The sequence below is a fragment of the Diplotaxodon limnothrissa genome, linkage group LG14 (genome assembly GCF_057381915.1).
Source record: "Diplotaxodon limnothrissa isolate DT_005_m linkage group LG14, D_limnothrissa_male_GT1.1, whole genome shotgun sequence".
In the NCBI taxonomy this organism is placed as follows: Eukaryota; Metazoa; Chordata; class Actinopteri; order Cichliformes; family Cichlidae; genus Diplotaxodon; species Diplotaxodon limnothrissa.
In genome coordinates this window covers 41,870,910-41,872,366 of record NC_140609.1, presented here as the reverse complement: position 1 = coordinate 41,872,366, position 1,457 = coordinate 41,870,910, and the positions used below count along the sequence as shown (strand labels likewise).

Below are 1,457 nucleotides of genomic sequence, written 5' to 3'. Positions count from 1 at the left end.
TACATGAACCTATGTACATGTTTCTGTGCAGCCTGTTTGTGAATGAGCTGTATGGTAGTACAGGGCTGTTTCCATTCCTCCTGCTTCAGATCCTCTCTGATGTTCACACTGTTTCTGCTCCTCTCTGCTTCCTGCAGGTTTTCTCTATTTACTTATATGCAAGTGTAGAGTTTAGTAACTTAGCTGCCATGTCTTATGACAGATACATGTCCATCTGTTATCCTCTTCAATATCACACACTAATGATGTCTAATAAAGTTGCCCTTCTGATAGCTGTGACCTGGATACCCCCTTTACTTGCTGTTTGTGTCACAACATGTCTGAGTGCTTCATTGCAGCTCTGTGGAAATGTCATTAACAAAGTGTACTGTAACAATCACTCCATTATCAAGCTGGGATGTCATGGCACCACAGTTAATAATCTCTATGAGCTCACTGCTGCCTCTGTCACAGTGTGTGTCCCAGTATCTGTAATCCTGTACACCTACACAAGGATCCTGAAAATCTGTTTTTCTGGATCCAAACAGACCCGACAGAAAGCCGTCAGCACCTGCACGCCTCACCTCGCTTCTCTGCTCAACTTTTCTTTTGGGGTTTCCTTTGAAATACTACAGAGCAGGTTTGATATGAGCCACGTTCCAAACATGTTACGGATATTTTTATCAGTGTACTTTCTTACATGTCAGCCCCTCTTCAATCCTGTCATGTATGGCTTGAACATGTCCAAAATACGGACCATATGTAAAAATCTGCTCTTAGGTTATGTTGGGAAGAGCAGGATATTAATCAAAATTGTTCAGATTGAGAAATAAGAGATAAACTACACTGATATGAAGAATGAGCGGTTCTACATATGATATATTGTTTATGCTTTGGAAATTTACCATTCGACAGCTGATGCAGACATGTCTAACAGTCATTGAAATCAGTCAAATAAAAATAATGGAGATGTAAAAAAATGAGGAAGTGTCTTCATTCCCAGACAGATTATTGAAAACTGTTTGAATAATGAAAGAAAAGATAATTGTTTCTGTGTTATTGCTGCTTGATGTGAACATTAACATTACGATACTTTAAACTTGGACCACAGAAACGTCACTACACTCACCTGTTCTCAGCTGCATTTGAATAAAGCACCAAATCTGCACTGTTTTACTTTTGAGCTTAAATTTCAAAACTTACATTTTAACTACTGATTTTATCTACTAGTCCTTTCTTTTTCTTTTTTTTCAATTTTAAATCATGCTTTCTATTTGTTTTGTTTTTTAATGTCTCTGTAAAGCACTTTGAATCACCTTGTTGTTGAATTGTGCTATATAAATAGACTTGCCTTGCCTTGATACACTATCTGCAAAAGACTTGAGACTGGGGCGAAGGTTCAGCTTCCAGCAGGAAAACGACCCTGAACATGAAGCCAGGGCAACAATGGGATGGTTTAAAACAAAACATATCCATGT

The 1,457-nt window shown here is 38.2% G+C and overlaps 1 protein-coding gene across 1 annotated transcript in view; it reads left to right on the top strand.

Annotated features, from left to right (window-relative positions):
- The window catches only part of LOC146619582 (olfactory receptor 10A3-like), a 978-nt gene extending 166 nt beyond the window's left edge, over window positions 1-812 (top strand). The window contains exon 1 of the mRNA XM_085370245.1: window positions 1-812. This exon is cut by the window's left edge and continues 166 nt beyond it. Coding sequence (XP_085226371.1) covers window positions 1-812 — 812 coding nt within the window.
- The last annotated feature ends 645 nt before the right edge of the window (window positions 813-1,457 follow it).